This window comes from Lissotriton vulgaris, chromosome 1_2 (genome assembly GCF_964263255.1).
Source record: "Lissotriton vulgaris chromosome 1_2, aLisVul1.2, whole genome shotgun sequence".
In the NCBI taxonomy this organism is placed as follows: Eukaryota; Metazoa; Chordata; class Amphibia; order Caudata; family Salamandridae; genus Lissotriton; species Lissotriton vulgaris.
The window spans coordinates 56,265,754-56,284,760 of NC_141686.1; the positions used below are offsets into that span (position 1 = coordinate 56,265,754).

At 43.5% G+C, this 19,007-nt stretch overlaps 1 protein-coding gene across 1 annotated transcript in view; it reads right to left on the minus strand.

Annotated features, from left to right (window-relative positions):
* MRPS35 (mitochondrial ribosomal protein S35) overlaps window positions 1–17,934 on the minus strand; it is a 201,668-nt gene extending 183,734 nt beyond the window's left edge. Inside the window, exon 1 of the mRNA XM_086952806.1 lies at window positions 17,685–17,934. Within this exon, the coding sequence (XP_086808932.1) occupies window positions 17,685–17,808 (124 nt within the window). The 5' untranslated portion in view covers window positions 17,809–17,934. The remainder of the gene's footprint in view (window positions 1–17,684) is intronic.
* Window positions 17,935–19,007: the final 1,073 nt, after the last annotated feature.

Below are 19,007 nucleotides of genomic sequence, written 5' to 3' on the forward strand. Positions count from 1 at the left end.
TCTATCATGTTTTAGAGAGGGCACAATCACTTTAACACTGGGTAGCAGTGCTAACATGCACACAGTACTAAAGCCAAGATAAACAAATTCAGTAAAACAGGAGGGGTGAAGGCGAGAAGTTTGGGGCAGGCAGAAAAAATCAGGTCTAATAGACTGTGAAACTTCCTAGTGGACCAGTTCATTACCTTGACCTTTTGCAGCACCTGAAATTGAAGGACCACAAAGCCTAACTACCATGTATGACTTTTAAATACAATACTTTCACATTATTTTGACTATAGGCTCCTGTTGTGCTTTCCAATATTGCACTAATTGAAAATCTGCTATATTAATGCACACAACTACATTTGCTAGATTCTTTGGGAAGAAACCAACCACCAATAGCAACTTCAAACATTCCCAAATAGTAAGCACCTATCTTTTTTGTACTGCAGACTTCAAGACCTCTCTTCTTACTGCTGCATGCTAGTTAAAGGCTCTTTACTTTGATCCTTATTTTGGCATTTATCACATAGTTATTTATGATCTTTTCAATTAGATTTTATCTCTTAATGGTGAGATTAATTTCTCACTGTGCTGCCTTTGGTGTTGTGTAAGAGATACAATATTCCTTAAGGCAGGATGCCTTACCACGTGTATTGGTCTCACCTACAGATAGCTTTTAACGATCAGTAGTGTACTAAAGTAATATTTTGCTGAGATTCTGATCAACCGATGCTTGCCACTGGATGGATTTGTCAGTCTCATTTGCTTGCTTCTTCTTCATTTCCTTCCTCTTCTTGAAGGTGATCCTCCCATTGAGCTTAGCTTCTTCACCAGCCTTTTGTTTGGATGCCTTGTATATTCTTCCACTGCTCACATTCAGGGAACCACTTTTTTATTAAATCAACCTAATCACCAGCTTTCGCCTACTTGTTTTTCTCTTCCCACTAGATTGTCCATTGTTTTCCCCCAGCCCAATCTGTCCTGCTTTTATTTTTAAAGACCACAAACTACTCCATTCCTCCTCCGCTCTGGCGGTGACCTCTCCACCCACACACACACAGTCTTCCATTTCTTCCCTATTAATTTTTTTTTGTTGAGGTTCAGGAAGCTGCACCTGAGCTGCACCCTGGTTCTACTACTGGTCCACTCCTTTCTATTTGATCCCTTGCATTAGAGCATTTTATAAACATCAGAGCTCAATATGTAAGTCTTAAAAGAATCTAAGGCAGGTTACGAATTCCTTTTGGTCTGGCTCTGGCCCAGAGTTGTATAAAACATCAAATGTCACTTCTCAAAAGGCCACGGCTATCCCTTGTATATATATATATAAGGCTAACTACCACCCTATTTTGAATCTGCAATGCCAAACCAAGTTAATTGGGATGACTGTAACTGTAGACCCTTGTATAATAAAATAGCATCTTGTGTCTGGCATAGGTGGAAATCTACCCACTCCGACCAAAAGATCCAGAAGTAGATGTGTCTGTTGCTGACGCACTGAAACTTGAAATCAATGGTAGTGTAATCATAGCACTAATGCTTTCAATCCTAGCTGTGGCTTTTGAGGCGGCATACCATTTAATTATGTTCTGCAGATTAAGGAGAATTGATGTCTATCACTTGCTAAGTCAAACAAATCTACCCCTGGACAATACCAAAGTGAAATCCATGGCTCCTCAGATCCACAGTACTTCCTCAAGTTCCTAAGAAGAATCGTGTCTCAGCTACAGTTCCTCGTGAGATAATCTCTGCTGTGGCCATCAACAAGGCATTTTACCTTGATCAGCACACTCTTTTAAGGCTTCTAGGTGGCTACTGCAAGCTTGTTGCTCCTTCTGGAAAGGAGAATGCACCAACACTTTACTTGCTGCAGCTTTGGCAGTGAGTGGGTGTCATTTTCTAGTGTCTCATCCACAGACTATTTTACAAGTTATGTCCCCACTCTTTCCATGGGCATGAATTTCATTCCCTACACTTCTCCACTGACTCTCCAATAATCCTGCTCACTTCAACAAAATTCTGAAAGCAAAGGCCTAATGGCAGACATTTTACCATTCAGAGACCATATTACACTGTGCTCCACTTGCTCCAGGGGCGCAGTGGGCAAGTGTGTCCGCTTTTTGTACCCCCGGAGCACTAGGGTATTACAAAAGGGCACAGAGGCAAATATGCCCTAACGAGGCGCACTGAAAGTATGCAACAAAACATTGGCATGCTGACAAAGGGGCCCCTAAGGGCAGCCCTCTGGAGGGAGAATTGGGGTTCCATTGACCCTTCAGACATCCCCCTGTAGGGGTGTGCAGTCACTCACTGCACCCGCCTGCAGAGGGATCTCTAACCCCTCTTTAAAGGGTAGGTGGGATGCCATCTGCACAGGGAAACACGGAGCAGCTTTGAAGCAGCCGCTTCATAGATCACTCATTGAGCTGCCCCCTGGGAAGCATGAGTTCTAGGCTGCCCTGGTGACAACGCATTCGCTGTACTAGGGCACAATATCCCTGCTTAAAGATGCACTGTTGCAAATAAATGGACAGTGCACCTTATATGTAATACAGTCTGAGGAACAGCCTCACACCGATCGTCCTTGAAAGTCATCTGTCATTCATGAGGAACACGATGAACCTTTCACTCCCTGACTGGATATATTCATTCCTGTCAGCGTGTGTTGTCTATGGTCAGCTAAAAGTTCCAAGTCTACATCGACATTAGACTACTCTACAAAAGTCTCATAATATAGAAACCTGTTATGTCCAGTTAATTGCTTTCCATTTATGATGACTTACAGAATGTAGAATGTGATGTTATAACTCAAAATGCCACTAAGTAATAGAGAGTGTGAGGAGTGTCAGTTGAAGATTGCTCGCCAACTGATGCAGATTTGTTGGGCCTTTTTTTTTTTTAAACAATTCTGTTTATTAACAAAAAAAATCAGTCATCACATTACAGGTATTACAGTTGGTGGGTACTAGTCTGGAATTCAACGATCAGTGTCACCTTTCTCACATAAACAGGTGGAAGCAGTAGAAAATTTCTTACCAACACCTTGAATCACAAAGTGTTCTCTCTCAATATTGGGTCTTGAGCAGTATCTCCAGGGGAAGTACACGGGCTTCCCCTATACAGGTTACATTTTCCTGAGACCCTCTCCCAATTTCTGGGGCATTTTTTACTTTCGTATACTGTTCTTTCGGCTACCATTCATTGATCCAATCTCTTTTCTAACGCTCTCGGTTAGTGGTGGATAACATTACAATAGGCACATATGCGTTCCGCTACGCCACCTTGTGTTTTACACCTAGGATAACTATATAAGTACCCAACTACCCAGATCCCACCCCCTCCCAAACATTAATTTGCCAACAACTTTTCAGCGTCACGTTCCCTCTTCTAGTTCCCAAAGTCCATTCAGGTTTTGGCACTCACTATATTGCTACCGCAGGTTTTAGTGAGGTATAATGTGTCATTGTCCGTCTTGTGGGGGATTGCCTTTAAAGAATGCAATCACAAGTGTTAGCAAGTCTTTTATATCCGCCAGCATGGTCGCCCACGCACTAAAATTCCTCATCCTGTTGCACTCTTTTCATTCTTACTGCTTCCGCCGCTGACCATTCACCCAAATCTTTCAACCACAGCTCAATCTTCGGGGGAGCAGTGCCCATCCATGATATAGCGATTCACCGTTTGGCCAATGCCAACCCAAGCATTACAAACCTCCTGCTTAGTTTCTTTTGCTTTGGAGCGGGCAAGAGACCCAGCAACATCTCCTGTATACCTTTGGGTACGGACCATCCCATCACCTCCTGTATTTTCCCCAAAACTAAGGTCCAGTACTGAGACAGTATCGAGCATGACCAAACCATATGAATAAAATTCAAGGCAGCAGCCAAGCATTTAGGGCAGCTATCAGATCTGGTCGGAAAGATTCTGCTAAGTGTTTTGGGTGTGAGGAATGCACGGTGTACAAAGTTATATTGGACTAATTTAAACCGGACATTCGAGTTGACAGCTTTGGCCCCTTTGTGTACTTTAATCCATTTTTTTTTTTGGACAAGGGCTTCCCCAGTATCTACCCTTGACCAGAAGGGGTGCACTGGTCAGATCCTCTTGCAGCGCTCTGTACAGGTGGTGATGAAGCGCCTCCTCTGCGCCATATATAACAATCTGTAACACCCTGGTTTCCGCAGGTTCATCTGGGGTGGAAGTCCATATCTCTCTTGCTACTTGGTTAATCTTCCCATGTTGAACAAATTGACCTGTCCCCAACTCGAACATTGATTCCACTTCCTCCCTAGTAATTAATTCTTTATTGTGAAGCAAATCCCCCATCGTCAAACACCCGCCCTTGTCGGATCATCATTGAGGCCTCTATTTTAGCGAATGGTTGTACCACCCATAGGGGCATATCTAGAGCGTAAGGGGCATGTCTCACCACGTTTTTAACAACTCGCTCCCATACCGGTGCCACATGCTAGATTATGTATGGAGCGGTCAGTGAGGTACCCGCCCCAAACATTAATAATGCTGCCAATGAGTGTCCTCCATATGTGCCCGCCAGTATTCCATTCTCCCGTTGTCGTTCTCGTCTAGCCAATGAATGGCATGCTGGAACTGTGATGCCATGTAATATAATTCTAAGTGTGGATCCTCTAATCCGCCTTTCTGCTATGTTCTCTGCAATACCTCGAGACTTACTCTCTTCCTTTTGGACCCCCATAATAATTCTATTAACAATGTTTAAGGGACTTTAAAAAGTGCGCCGGCACCTCGTATAGGGAGTACTGTAAGGCATACAGGCATCGAAGAAGTATTATCATTTTAATAATTGCAATTCTGCCCTTAATGGACAGCGGTAGCTGTTGCCAGAAACAAATTGAACCTTTTATTCCCTCGATCACCTACCCTATATATATATAGAGCCAAATATCGGGCGGGGTCATTGACCAGTCTGATTCCCAGATACTGCGGATCAGAAGTTACCCACGGAAGCCCCACCTCGGGAGGTCTCCCCACGCCCGTTTTGCCAAACATCCCACTGGCAGCAACCTGGACTTATTAGGATTTGTCTTCAAACCTGACACCTTCCCGAATTGGAACAGTACATTCAAAAGAGTCGGTATTGCCTGGGCTGGTTGTCGCAGATATACTAGAGTGTTGTCTACATACATAGACAACGCGTGGTTTGTGTCTCCCAGTCGTATCCCCACCCCTCCAGTAGCCACCGCAAAGTCTCTGACAGCAGTTCCATAGCACCTGCAAACAATAGAGGTGATAAGGGGCACCCCTGTCTGGTAGCCCGTCGTAGTTCAAATGCTCGTGAGATCAGTCATCCGTGGCCCATCCTTGCTCGTGGGGCCATATAAATTAGTTGGAGCCAACTTAGGAACTTTCGACCCATTCCCATTGCTCTCAGTGTTGCCCATACGTACCCCCAGTCCACAGAATCAAACGCTTGTTCAATATCAAGCAGCACCACTGCATAGTCCTCCTGTTCAATTCTAGGGGAGTGCCACACCAAGGCCAATCTCCTGACATTATTTGCAGTGCTACGTTTGGGGATAAATCCTGATTGATCAGGGTGGATTAAAAAAGACATATGGGGTAAAAGGCGGTGTGCCATAACAGCACTCAGAATTTTCAAATCTATGAGAAGCGAGATCGGTCTATATGACTTCGCCACGTGAGGGTCCCTATCGGGCTTGGGTACCATGATGACCACAGCCTCTCTCATACTTTCTGGCAAAATCTGGTCCTGCAGGGCTTTGTTGTAGACCTCCAACAGGTGATCAACCAAAAGGGAAGCATATGTTTTATACAATTCGGACGGCAACCCATCCAAACCCTGACTTTTGGCAGGCTTCAGCCTTTGAATCTCTCAGTATTTCCTCCCTAGTGACTGGCTCTTATAGTTCATCTCCCGCTCCTTCGTCTAGGCATGGTAGTTCCACCCTCGAAAGGAACTCATTTATTCTCTCCAGTGGAGGAGAGACCCCAGAGACATATACATATTGCATATGTGTAGTTAGCACCTTTGTTGGCCCCTTATTAAGTTGTTCTTTCTACAATAAAGTCTTGACAAGAACTTCGTTCATGGTACTAATCACAACAAGACCTCAAACATTCTTCAATATGTTGCCAGTCCAAAATCGATTAGCAACTTGACCTAAGCACTACGCCCTCAACCAAAGATCTATACACTATGGTGCATTAGCCCACTGAAATGTAGAATCTCGCAGTAAAAGAAGTGCAATAGGAAGCAATATAAATAAAACAAGTTACAGCTTGCTTTTATTGTGTTTTATTTCACAATTTTACAATCTCCATGTGCTGTATTAACTTGTGATATTCATTACAAAAGAAATTCTAGGATTCAAACTTCTGATTCATAGATAATTGCTATCCACTGTGAACAGTAAACCTACTCAGACTATTAGAGTCAAAATTATAATGAACAAGTGATGGTGCAACTTACTCGAGGCCGGTGACAGAATAAGTAGCATTGAACTTACTTGGCATCTAGGCTCTCACTGCACTGGCATCTTTCGTTACACGTTTTAAACAGTGTTTCAAAGGAAGAATGGCTCCTCTGCCCGATCACTGCCTCTATCAAAGAAGCTGAACATAGCCAAGAGAAAGAGGTTTATAGCTTCAGGTTTTGTGCAGGCCACACTGCTGCAAAAAGACTGTCTGGCGTGCAACTTGCAAGCACCTTAAACCATATCGGACAGTGCAGAGCACCGCCCGGCCTTCCTTCAGTAGAATTTTACAAGTTTGCCTTACCTCCTGCTGGGTGATTGATAGCCAACAATATTGCAGGAAGAAGATCAAGTTCACCAGTTTTGGAAAAGGTGATGTGTGTGACTGTAATGTCAAAAGCCACCGGCTTACTTATAGTGGCAGGTTTTTTGCTTTCACGTTTATTCTGTTCAGGCAAACGGTGGAACTGAGTCCTTAACATGACAGACTCCAGTCGTCAGGCAGGATAAATATCCCCTACCCCCCACAACAAACAGCTCTTAAATATAAGTAGGTAAGTATTTTCTCTCACTCTCAAACAAGGCAGTCTTAAGAGCCTTCTTCGAGAAAGTGATGATTGGCAGATTATTGATGTGGCGGTTCAATGTTGGAATTAGACTTTATTAGATTAAAGGCCTGATTTTAGATCTTGGTGGACTGGTTACTCTTATTAGAAAACAATTTGAGAAAGAGGGCAAGAGACACTCTCTGTCCCCCTGGGTTAAATGTATCAAACAAAAAGAGAGTGTCATGCGCAAAAGGGAATTGTGTATGAACACTAAGCAAAGACTAGAAAGAGGAATCCCTTTGAAGAACACATTTCAAATCTCCTAGGGATTGTATGGAAGCCCTCACTCACCAACATGGTTGGTGACATGCTTCATCATCGGGCCCACCAGGAGAAGCCGAATGCCTCCCTGGTGTGCTACAACGCCAGGTTACTGCGGAGCTGGTTGTTGTGACAGTGATGTGAAAAAACGTGATTTAAAAATGTCTAAACTGTACCAAACAAAAAATGTATTCACTGGTCAGCTCGACATCGTTAAAAGATATGTGTGGGAGAACTACCATAGATTATGATGGAAGTTTTCGCTACCTGTTTGGTGCGTAATGTTCACAAGGCTTTCTCTTGTCTAATGTCCCCCTAAAGGGTGTGCCATTGTCGCCTCCACCCCATCACGAGACCTATGGGGCGTGGATCTTTTAAAAAACAAGTGAGATCATCATGTCTTGCACATATGTTTAGCGTGCGATTTACAGGCTAGCACTTTTGGCCGTATTTTCATGGCCTATTGATCGCTATTCACGTGTGTTGTATTACGAGCCACACTGTCAAGTGGCCTTATCATCTTTTGCCATAGTGCATGTTCACACGCCTGTAATGCCCCCCTGGGCAACCATACAGCGTTTCTTGCACTAATTTCATAACCTATGGCACCTGGATCACCTCCAGAACTATATACAGCACCCTACTGCAGAGACCAACCTTGCAAGAAACCTTTATTCTGAGAGCATAATGTATATGTTGTGTCTTACATGTTAGTATGTCTTTTTATCTTTACAGACTAAACAGGTTCCTCGTAACTGAGGTAATTCCCACAACTTGTGGTTTCTTTTTCTTGCACCAATTTCACACTCGTTTTTCTATTTTTAACTTTCACGTCCTCAGGTCAGGGTGGGCCTTAGCGTGCCCATACCGCCGAGGTACATTCAACACGGTCCTGACGAATGCCCGGTAAATCATACACTTAGAAGGGCAGAAACATGTTGACCCCACTATAAAGTGGAAACTTCCATCATAATCTATGGTAGTTCTCCCACACATATCTTTTAACAACGTCGAGCTGACCAGTGAATAATTTCTTTGTTTGGTACAGTTTAGACATTTTTAAATCACGTTTTTTCACATCACTGTCACAACAACCAGCTCCGCAGTAACCTGGCGTTGTAGCACACCAGGGAGGCATTCGGCTTCTCCTGGTGGGCCCGATGATGAAGCATGTCACCAACCAGGTTGGTGAGTGAGAACTTCCATACAATCCCTAGGAGATTTCCAATGTGTTCTTCAAAGGGATTCCTCTTTCTGGACTGGTTACTCTGTCACAACGGTGAAGGATATCATGTCTGCCGAAATAGAAATCCTTGAGGATACAATGGGATTTATATTTCGGCAGACGGGATTTCCGTCACCATTGTGATGGAGTAACCGGTCTGCCAAGATCTACATCAGGCCCTAAATTATATCTGGCCACCAGGCTCTTGATCATCTGTAGCTTCTAGATCTTTCATTTCCTGCTCTAGCACAGACTATGCTGCACCACTCTAATCAGGATATTATCATAACATTGAAGAGCTCTACTCAATGCTTTGTTTTTACAGCAATGGCAAGAACTTCCTAAACAACATAAAATGGAAGACAAAAGCATACATATAAGCAGTGAATCAGATACTTAGATTCTTCACTTTCCTCCCAGGATCGGTCCCTCTCCATAGCTTTCAAGGCCATTTGATTGGAAGGCTGCCTTCTGTTTTGCTCCAGATCAAATGGGATTGGTTGTACATGCATGATTGAAATATTATCAAAAAGATGAGATTTGAATACGTTACTTGGAAATTGCCCATAGATTGCTACAGCAAACAGATTACCTATCACAGAGGGCTGAACGTGTGTCTTTCATGCTGCCAAACGTTTACACTTGAGATTTTATTCTTAAAGATTTCTGAGATGCATGGAAGTTGGTCTATCCGAAAGCCAATAAAATACTCTGGAGTTAATTGTGCAAGGTGGATCACACCATTGGAATTTATAAGGGAAATTAATAGAGAATTTATAAATGAAAAAATTACATCAGCTCCCATGATTTAACACTCAGTCACACTGATTGGATTTCAAAAACATTGTCGGGAGATTTTTTTCCATACTATGGCTGCATAAACTTGAGTAGAAAAAAAAAACTCAGCAAATTCAATATAAGCCGGGTATGGTGGCTTAGTGGACTAATGCGTCCATTGTAGGGGGCCTGTGTTCGACCCATGGTCACAGGTTCAAATCCCGGCGGGTCCACTCAGCATTTCATCCTTCTGAGGATGACAAAATGAGTACCATTGAGCTGGGTAACAATAAGTATCTGTTATTCAATGCCAAGATACCCTTGGGTGAAAGTGCGCTTTACAAATACATGTTATGTCATGAGGATTCGGCAGGAAGTGGAGGAGTCTCTAGTTACCTTCCGCACCTTCCGAAGACACATAATGAATGTCTCTAGGTTTAAGGCGTGCTCTTGTAGCAACCTGTGCAAGTTGAAGATACAGTGTACTATTAGCTCTTTAATGTCACACTCTAATATTTCTTGGTGGACCTTATTTGTTTGCAGTATTAAGATGTATCATGTACAAGCACCAACTAAACACAAGGTTATGTGCTAAACTGGGTCCCAGTTGTCAGAAAGCACGAACAGTGTACCATGGATCAAACAGGGGTGATGCACTCTGACCCCTCACCGCAACCACAACTAACCATACACAATAAGAATATGCTGATCAACAGTAAATAGGGGGGGATTTGGATAACTAAGAAAAAAAAGACGTACTGGAGATCTCTGATATCTCCAAGTGAAAGTGGATATCGAAATGCAGTATCACCTACCTTATAAATTTGCAAATAAGTACTTTCAAATACCCTTAACAGAGTAAATGACATATCTTAAAAGTATCTCTATGTAGCCCACGTTTCATAATCTGATGAGACCCTGATAGTCCTGAAAATGAATCATACGTTTCAAGTGACTGCATAAACGTTAGGTTACCTTCCTCTTCTACATCAATGGTACCTACCTTCTGCATAAGAATATCTATCGAGGAAATACTTATTTTCCAAACAAAATCACAAATCCAATGAGCAAGGTCCTAACTGCAACACTGCAGCACAATTGTCTAGCCAGAATGCCATGAAACAAAATGAAACTTTTACCCGATGATTCAAGTTAGCCACCAACATCGCCAAATCATGCAAGAATTACAGGAATTCTGGAACATGTAGTTTTTCTCAGGTACTGTCACAAAGTGCATTCTCAAAGATACAATACCTTTGCCCAAGTGGAATCAACACTAAGACCAGTTCCACCCTTTCCTTTCTCTAAATGAACTTGGCTTGAGCGAGTTCAGAGTAATAACCGCCTTACCCCCATGAGCCCTAAATAATAAGTCACGCATCCCAACACCCATTCCCAGATGGGTGGAATACTGCTGGACAGAATAAAAGATATGTAAGTGGGTTACCAGATATTTTTCCTTTCTGCAGCATTTACAGATTTGCCAACATTGCCACGAAGCGTGAAAATAACAGTGTTACACTCCCAAGCCATTAGATGTGAAAATAAGGAATGGTTACAGTGTAGCCACTGGCTATTTCCCAATTTGTGGGGCATTCTCTCAATATGGAGACCCACTTCCTGTGATGCTAATTCAGCCATTATATTATGGTTACCCGCAGGTTCATAATCACAGCCAACAATGTTGTAATCTTACGCTTGATTTTGGTATCAGGTTCGATGCGGAGCAAGGCATTTACCCCGCCATTGGAAGGGAACAAACGAGTGGGAAGAGGGCAGGGTACGCAAAGATGGATCAGTTCTGTGGCCTAGGAAGTACATGCACTGCACTACTTGCTTCGCAAGCCTATCATTATATTGCTATGTCCCCTGTGTTATGCCACCAGATAACCCCCAATTAAAGTGGTTGGGTTCGGTAAGCTACTGGCCTCATTGGTGATCTTATTGGTAAGTCAAAGTTACTAATATGGAGACAAGGCAATTTTTGGCTTGGGTGTGCTGCCCAGACAGTCACTGCATTTACCTGCTGTTTAACTCGTGCCTTGCTGCTTCAGAGCAATATGTTGTCTTCTGAAGAAGGAAACTTTGCATTAAATGTGAACCTAGTGTATGTCGATAGCAACAGGCAGCTTTCTTTTTATGTTGCCCCAGAGGCTGCTGATTCAGTGCCTTGGCTGAGCTTCACCCTGCTGGATACTGAAAATCAGGGTTCCATGTCATATCATGTCATGTTTCCCGCTGTCTAAAAGGTCTGGTATAGCCGTATGCAGCCCCTCTATTTTTCTCACCTCCTAGCGCCAAGACACCTCGCCATTCGAGCGCATTATAAACTTTATCCTATCCGATCATATTGATGGAATAAATACTTTGAAATCTACTTGAGTGCACTTGGAATTGAGAATCAACAGACTCTAATCTGTTTGCTCATGCACTGTGTTGGTCCAGACACCTGTAACATTTTTCATTTTGAAGAAAAGAAGAAACTTGATGGCTCATTTTCTTTAGAAGAAAAATGTGGATTATGAATTTTATATTTCACTCAACTGTGCACATAACTGGCAGGACCAATGAATCCTTTATCACATGACTGAAGTGGCACGCTCCACAGTGACTTTGACAATTATAACTTTGAAGTGGCACTTCCTTCTTAAATCACTGGAGGTTGCGAGTCCGCTTCCTTCCACCAAATGTTTTTACAGAAACCTTGGAAACCAGAACATTCCAGAAACGGCCAGAGTATCACACAAATGTGAACATCGAGAGAAAGGAATGAGCTTAAGTTGCACAACAGGCGCCCGATACATAGTGGCCACAAAACGTCTGCTACGTAAAAAAAGAATCTGGTTACTGCTTCTTGAAAAGCACTTTGATAAAACAGCGGGAGACTTCTATGAGTGTCAGAACCTGAGAAAGGCAGTGTTCAAGAACATCTTCAAATGTCTGTGCTACCGAAGAGTGTGTGGAAGGGAGTTGCAATCTACTTTTTCTGGCTTACTATCACATTAAGCATCTGTTAACTTCAATAGAAGGTTGCTCCTATTTTCCAAAAGGAAATGACCATTCCAAGCACTGCTACCGAAGTAGTCATAAACGCGATGAATAAAATCATTTTCCTCTTTTGCTATTCCATCCGCAGTGAAGTCAGTAAATTGGTTATTTTTTGTAGGTAACAACTGAAGAACGTTGCTGCACTCCTCTGCTACCACCACTGAAAAATAACTCTGCTGTGGCCTCAGTCCGTTGGCTTAGTGGAACACTTCATGGCAACTGAAAGAAAGCACAACAGATTGAAAAAGCCCACACAGGTCTCAATGTCTGAGGCGCTCTGGCAGACACTACGCAACTACTGAGACACGCCCACACAGTCCAACTAGTGCCACAACTGCATAACTCGAATTCTACCTCACCTCGCAGAGGAGCCGGTTACTAGACTACTGCTGGAAGTAAGGCTTCATTATTCAACCAGAAGGAAAACAAGCATTTACAATGCAATGGTCTCGGCATTGTTAAAGTTAGAGCTATTGGCATTGCTCATGACATTTTTATTTATGTTTTTGTTTTTAAAACATATAAATAAATGGCAGTCATTTACAATGCCAATAGCTTAATCTCTCGCAAATGCAAGACCTATTGCATTTGCACCCACACTCAGAGCCACACACACAAAGCCACCCACACAGAGCCACCCACACAGTCATTCACACAGAGCCACCCACACACACAGAGCCACCCTCACACAGACCCACCTACATACACACACAAAGAGCCAACCTCACACAGAGCCACCTACAAAAATCTACCCACACAGAGCCCAACACACAGACAGACCCCAACACACACACACAGACAGAGCCACACACACACACACAGAGCCACACACACACACACACAGACAGAGCCACACACACAGAGACACAGACAGAGCCACACACACAGAGACACAGACAGAGCCGCGCGCATACAAACACAGAAAGAGCCGCGCACACACAAACACAGACAGAGGCGCACACACACAGACACAGACAGAGCCACACACACACACACACACAGAGCTCCACACACACACACACAGACTGCAGCAGTGAAGGGATGGTGCAGTGGGGCTGAGGAGAGAGTGCAGCAGTGAAGGTACTGTGCAGGGAGGGGCTGAGGATAGAGTGCAGCAGTGAAGGGACGGGCCAGTAGGGCTGAGGAGTGAGTGCAGCAGTGAAGGGACGGGACAGGGAGAGGCTGAGGAGAGAGTGAAACAGTGAAGGGACGGTGCAGTGAGAGGCTGAGGAGAGGGTGCAGTGAGAGGCTGAGGAGAGAGTGCAGCAGTGAAGGGACGGTGCAGTGGGGGGCTGATCAGAGTTCATTGGTGTGTGACATGTCTGAAAGGGGTAGCAGAAAATTCACAGACACTCAAATATTGGTCATTGCTTATGAGAAAGTGTTACTCTAAGTGTCACACATATGTCGGTAGAATGTCACGCATTTGCCAACTGAAACCACAGAAATATCACAAATTAAGAATGTGAAAACTTGGCAGCTATGTAGTAAGCGATGGAGGTCCCATCAAATCCCTTTGCTGTAAGAGTCAGCAGCAGGAGCCATGATAACTTGTTCATGCTATGGTTGGTGCACTATGTGCACCAGCAGTCCAATAAGGAGGACGGTGAAGGGCTACACATGGACTGTTGATGTAGCCAGTGCACCACTGCATAGCGCCGTAACCGCGGGCAACACATCTCATCAAACCTAGGCAGAGAGTGTCCAGATTTTGAAAAAGAAAAACTCGAAAATTTCACAAACATGCAATAAGGACTGCAATTTCACATCAACAGACACAACAGTGCCCACCGGCATTGAGAAGACATACAAGACACTAAAAGAAATAAAATAGTTGAAACTTCTACAGCAGTATAATCTATGTTAATTAAATTGACTTCTAAAAAGGCTGGTAACTAATCCTGCAATGGAATGCATACAAGCTTGCCTCCCTCTGTGTTCAGTCTACCCTCTCTAAAACTGGGATCTGTGCTAAAATTAGTGAAAATGCCAGGACAGATTATGAACAATCAGGAATGCCCCTCGCTATTCCAAATAGCCAGGTCACCTAACCTAGGCAGAGAAAGCATGCAGTGGTAGCTGCTGAGTGCGCACTGCAGGAGATAATTTACATTTTTGGCAAATCAATAGGCAATGTATCACCAGATTTATGAAGCTCTTAATTGCATGACATGAAAGTTGTTGCAGTATCAAGAAGAGAAAAATGACGTGCTACACTAAATCCTGATAAGTGACACTTGGCAAGGTTGTCGGTGTGGCTTTGGGTGGGGGGTCCAGAGCGTTCAGTTAAGAAGGCATGCATCCTGAGACCACCTTCAAGGCGTTTGGGAAAAGCATAGCTCTACAAACGTGTGCTCTTGAAAAAGTCTAACACATACACTATACGTGTGCTTGAAAATGACTAACTATGGACCCTAGCCATATGTGGTCAAAATGTCCTTACTAGAGCGGGCTAAAACGAGTGATTAAAACTCTTACCACTTAATCACAACGGGCAAGGTTAAAAGCTATGCACAATAAATGTAGAAGGTTAAAAAGCCTACACAGGCACAATAAAATGCATGTGGTAAACAGTCTAACAATTCACAAACAAGAACTCACTGACGTCCACGGAAGCAAAAAAAAGCCTTACCGGAAGTCAGGCAAGGTTGCCTGTGACGGGGGCGGGGCCGCGTCCGGACCGGAAGAGGAGGCAGGCGAAGTGAAAGCGTCTCGCTGCCCGGGGCTCCTGTGAGCGGTGGAGAGCCCCGGGGCCACCAGCAGAAGCAAGTGTTGCGGGGCGACCTTGACCAAGAGGGAGCCCCGGGAATGAAGCTGGCGTGCTGAGAGCGGAGTCCCCCGAGATTGGCCCGGTAAGTTGAAAAGGGCTGGGGGCTTGTTGCACTTGTGTGTGTGCTTGTGTGTGTATGTATGTGTGCGACGGCGGGGGGCGCTCGGTGCACTTGTGTGTGTGTGCGCGCGCGCGCGCGCGCGCGTGTGTGTGTGTATGTGTGGGGGGGGGTGTCTGTATGTATGTGCCTGCGTGCATGGGCGCTCGTGTGTGTGTCTGTGTGAATGCGTAGACAGCAGCTGGCCACAGCGCGCTCGTACTTGTGCGCGTGCTAGTTTGAAAACGCCTCCAAGGCGATGCGCTCGGCCAGGATTGTCTCCTGGAAAGCAGACACGGCAACAATAGGTTCTCGGCGAGAACGCGCTTCCGCACGCTTAGCCGAGACCTAAAAATTAGATCACATGCCAACAAGCAGCAGCAAGTTTAATTTTTTCATCTGTGTCAAGGGGCTCTTATACTTGTCAAGTTCCGAGACACTGGGGAAGATGGCCAGAACATTGATTTCCATCCTAATCTGGGTCTTGAATATCAAAAGATCTATGGCAATGGCAACCTCATCATAAGTTGAAACTCGTATTTTCACACAAAACAAGGTGATCCAAATGGGCTGAACTTGACAGGGAACAATCAGATGCAGTTTTGAACCAGGAGGAAACATAGGCAGCTGATTGAAAATTTAAGGGATACTGAAAATGACCCAGCTGATTGAATGTTTAACTGTGTACTGACCTCTCACACCTCCACTAACAAGAAGTCCTCCTCCACCACATCTCTGCCTCAATTTTTTTATCTATTGTTTAACCCCTCAATGCACCACCTCATCTTCAAAGAAACACAGAATCTCTCTTGAGACCCATCAAGACCAGGGAATGAAAGAATGAATGAAATATATATACATGTATGGTCCAGTAGAAGGCTAATGGTAGCCTAAACGCGTAGGCCGTCCTTATTTCTGCACAATTTTGCACAATGGTGTTAAATTAAACTAATTCAAGACTTACTCTGCAGTTTGTAGTCTGGTTTGCATTGAAAATATGCCATCCCGTACTGAGGCTCTGCATGGTTTCAAGCATATGCATACATATAAAGTGTGATGTTAACATTAAAGTTGACTTTAGTTAATGTAGACCTCAGTTTAAATTATTGACATTAACATGAACTGTCGTTTAGCTGCTGTGTATTTTTCTCCTTCTCTTAGGAACCAAGTTGTAACTGCCAACTTTGAATTAGTTATATTCAACTGTTTAAAGTTTCTGTGAAAACTTTTATCGGTGTGTGTTTCACAGAAAGCTGAATAATTAATCTCCACGCCTGCACCTAGGACAGGGTGACCGCAATGTATCATCTTGTTACGAGATATCTCTTGAAGGCTGTGCAGCACAAAACTTCCATGATCATGAAATGCTACATCCCAATTCGTTCTCTTCGTGGGAACCGTAGGGAATCTTTCTACACTGTACAGAATTGAATGATTTAACTGTGCATTGCTGAGATGGTTAGATTCTGATGCCCCTTTCCACCCTCCTTAGAGGAGATGCACCTCTGCCCTTGCTCAAAGACTTAGACTCCTGAGCAAATCCATTCTCGCTTATTTGACTCAATCTTTATTTGATTCGGTCTTTCAGAAGCATTACTTGCGGACACCTCCCGTCTGTCCGCTTTCACAAATTTTCTGATTTTCATTAGCTTTGCAAATTAGGCAATATTACCTTAAAGGGAAAACGAATTTACTCGATATGCTCCATGACACCACTTACCATTTTGTTGCATTTTCTAAATCTGAAGTGACTCGAATTTCATAATGGAGACATCCATGTAACTGACCATTCATCGCTGATGACCTTAAATAATTGGAGTTTGTAACTTTGCTAGGTCTGCTAATAAAACGATATGGATTCAAATCCACTACTCTGTCATCCTTTGTGGTGCTTACTGTCATTGATGTGTTGATGTTAAGAAATAGTCCAGGACTAAAGGTCCATCTGCTTGAATGCAGCTTGTCGTTTAGTTTGCACCAACGATTTATACGGTGAATATCCCATCCTGCTGCAACACATAAGGGAATGGCTGTAAAAGAACGTATAAGACCAGCAGGGAGTTCTCTACAATGGTGTCGAGAGACCACCAGACGAAGGTCAGACCAGCATTTCAGACTAAATGTTAACCAAAAATATGGGTGTTAATAAATGCCCTCCAAAGTCTTCATAACTGAAAATGAGAGGACACTTTCAAGTTCTTAACGTAATGCAAACATAATAATGAAGATGCAAATAAAAAATAAACAAATCTTAAGCACTGCCTGCGCACCGTCATGCTGCAAGTCACAAACCATCTAAAATCAGATCTACTGAAAGGGCATGTTTTCGAGCATCATCTTATTGATATACAACGGCAGCGACTTTTAGCGCAGCATACGTTTGTGTGACATGAAGAGTTTGGACGTCTGTTCCTTGTGCTCTCTTCGCTACAGCCCTTACCTGTACCTCTACTGGGATTCTGAACAGTTAATGCAGTAGAATATGGTGCTCCTGTCAAAACAGCACGAACCCTGCATAGAGATGACAGATAAACCCATCCTGGACTCATCATGGAGGTCGCCATGTTTCATTCTACTTCAACGGAAGCCGACAAGGTTAAGGCAAAGCTTAAACTGTTAGGCGCTGGACGCGCCGGGGCCACAGATGCACACGAACGGTGCAGCCATCTTGAATGCACAACCAGGACTCTTTAATTGATCGAGTTATTGCGTAATAGAAGGATATTCACAGTACTTTTACTGAGAAAACATCCCGTGCAGTACATTTATAAACATGCTTTGAAGCAACTAGAAATTTCGGAAAAATATGGGCTATTAGCTATATATTTTTGAAAATAGTTCCTCAAAAAGAATTGCCGACTTTTGTAGGGAATTATTTTATACGAAAACTCTGTATTGTGTTTTTCGATTAAATGAAACGGAGAAATATAGCCTATTCTGCCTTTCTTAACATCGGTTATGTTTCCTTTCGTTAGAGCGGATGAGAAACGATCCCAAACGAAGCTTTCTTGGATGCGAGGCTGGGCACGCTCGGCGTTGTTCTGATTAAGAGAACATGTGATTTCCCCCATTCTTATTAATCGATTTTAATAGTCTTCCTCGCAAACTTTACTTCTTGCTTTTGCTCTACCGATAAAAGAAACAATGAAATGTAGCTACTAGAAATAATATTAAAGGACCTCTCTGCCCCCTAATGGTAGGATTGCCAGGTTCTAGGGGGAAAAAAAATCAGACGGCCGTAGAAATAGGACTACATGTTGCAGTGGCCCTTCGTGGTCGATCACGCATATTTCCAGCAGTCGGTCTGTGTTACTTATTGCTCGATTTGAACAAGCATTGGCATAGCCAATAGGTCTCGCCTTTGGGACCTTATAAATGCTTAGCCATGCAACAGTTGATGTTGTTGCACGAATGATATTATGCTGGATAACTAAACACTTATAAGGTCTCAAAGGGGAGACCTATTGGCTATGCCAAGGCTTGTTTAATGAGTGTAGGGGTGTCAATAAGAGGGCACTCATGTAAAGGCCGATGTGTGCCCTATATCCCTTCTTTCGCTTTTATGATCTAGAAAAAAAGTAGGACTATAGTGAAAGTTCCTTTGCTGTCCGACCTTATCAGCTCATATAGAAATAAAATCAGTACTAAAATGAAGGTAATAAGGCAAGGGAAACTTAAATATACCCCTGCAGGTCTTTCTTACATTGCACCCGGTCTGGCTTGCATGTGCTAAAGCATGCATATACATTCTTGTACAAATAGA